General features: G+C 48.9%; 1 protein-coding gene across 1 annotated transcript in view; it reads right to left on the bottom strand.

The window, feature by feature from the left end:
- SLC37A4 (solute carrier family 37 (glucose-6-phosphate transporter), member 4) overlaps positions 1-1,987 on the bottom strand; it is a gene marked incomplete at its 5' end in the record, with an annotated part of 4,504 nt that overhangs the window by 1,069 nt on the left and 1,448 nt on the right. Inside the window, 4 exons of the mRNA XM_009075882.1 lie at positions 307-372; positions 650-763; positions 1,350-1,435; positions 1,812-1,970. Coding sequence (XP_009074130.1) covers positions 307-372; positions 650-763; positions 1,350-1,435; positions 1,812-1,970 — 425 coding nt within the window. The remainder of the gene's footprint in view (positions 1-306; positions 373-649; positions 764-1,349; positions 1,436-1,811; positions 1,971-1,987) is intronic.

Genomic DNA, 1,987 nt, shown 5'->3' with positions numbered 1-1,987 from the left:
AGGAATGCATCTGCCAGAGCAGAATGATTCTTCTGACCTCATCCACAAGACACCTTAACTGGCTCCATTTTATCTGATGAACAGAAGTCCTTCTGTATAAGAACCTAAAGTTTTATATTTAGACCTTTTAAAACCAGTTACAGTAATCAAATTATAAGAAAAGGTTTCTTTTACCGAACCTAGAGTAGTCTCTTCTAAATGCTCTGGTTCTAAGTTCTGAGGTCCTAACCAGCCTCCCAGGATAGAAGTAAGGCAGACCAAGGAAAGAAGAAACAGGCAAAGGGAGAAAAAAACGCAAGCAGAAACCTCATGTTCTTTTAGGCCTGTCAGATCAGCTAGAGGTTGCAAGGCTACAGTCCAGAAGTGGTTTTCCTGAAGAAGGAGGGGAAAAAAGAAAAGAGAAAAGAAATTTCATTTATTTAGCAATCATGAGAGCAGATGCAAGTCATGTCTACAGCACAGCTGGTCATGCAGGCTGCCCATGCCAATCAGCAGAAGGAGCAGCCCGAGCCAGGCCAAGTCAGCACCTCTCCATAGGGGAAACAAATGCTGGGGAAGGGTGAAGGAAGCAGTCATGCTCCCTGTCATCAAACTGGCCTATTCAAGGGCTATCCCTACAACTGACGTTCAGCTGCTGCACGTGAATTACCTTGGGAGACTCGCCCGTGACCGTGACCCGAAAGAGAAACATGGACACACACATCCCAGCCATCATGGAAAGCAGCAGCCCATGCCGAGGATTCCCATAGCTTGACAGACCCACCTGTGACACAGGAAGGAAAGCTGTGAGTCAGAAACTGGAGGCTCCTCCTCCCTTTTATGTGAGCAATGCCTAACGCCATTCACAGAGCCTAGTCAGAAACACAGATGGCACATCAAGCGCACACCTTGTATCAAGACCTGTTAGTGTGGTTTAAGGGCTGCCCAGGGTGGTCAAACTGTGCTACACAAGAAGCTCTTAGTGATGAATGATACTTCAGTTATCAACCTCTGAAACTGGCTCCAAATCTCACCACTGGATTTTAATGTGGGGATTTTTCAGCCAGAAGACAACTGTCAGCAAACACATCTCCTTCAACATGAAAATCTGGAGAGAACAGTAAAGCTAATACACTAAATAGATGTATCTCAAAGCTGACAGGCATATCACAGCTCCTAACATCGGCACACCTATTTCCCTGGCCCTTCTGGGGCATTTGGCAGCTGTGCCCATGCACACAGCAGAACTAGGTACAGGCCTGTTTCTCAGTTGTACCCATGGGGACACCACCCTGCCTGAGCACTTCAGTGAAGCAGCTCAGACTGACACTGTTACCTGCCCAGCACACCTGCTGATGCACATGACTTACTTTTGCTACTGCTCTGTCAGAGAGGTACCCAGCAGCAATGCTTCCCACCAGGCCCCCGATCTCCAAGGCACTCATGTAGGAACTCCCTAGAACACAGGTGAAGCAAAGAACAGCTCATCAGGCTTGGTCAAAACAGCAAAGCTGCTGTGGGCTTCAGACCAGTTCCACTGCTGTCAGCTCACTGTGAGCTCAAGCAGCTCTGCTGGACACAACCCTCCAGCTCATCCTTGTCCAGAAATGCCAGTCTGCCAGTCCCAAAAGGGTCCTGGCACTGCAGTGCTTGGTGCATGCAGTAACACCATCACTGAGGTATTTCAACACCTATTGTCTATCTAAGCCGACAGTTATGAGGTAGGCAGACAGGTGGAGGGGCTTCTGTCCTTCTCCTGTACCCAGTCAAGCTCTGGGCAACACCTCTCAGACTGCAACCACAGAGCTTAATAATGCAGCTTTGTATCTTACCCACAAGCATGGACTGTCCCCTTTCCTGGATCAGGAAGAGCTGTCCCCAATCAGTACAGCACGTTTTCACTCCAAAAACGACCAGGTAGCCTGTTGAGAGCACCCAGAGGTATGGAGAGAGCAGCAGCTCTGTCAAGGTGCTGTTGTCACTGGAGGAGCCTGCAGGGAAGAGCAGG

The sequence above is a fragment of the Acanthisitta chloris genome, unplaced genomic scaffold (genome assembly GCF_000695815.1).
Source record: "Acanthisitta chloris isolate BGI_N310 unplaced genomic scaffold, ASM69581v1 scaffold27115, whole genome shotgun sequence".
NCBI lineage: Eukaryota > Metazoa > Chordata > Aves > Passeriformes > Acanthisittidae > Acanthisitta > Acanthisitta chloris.
This window is presented reverse-complemented; position numbering and strand designations above follow the sequence as displayed.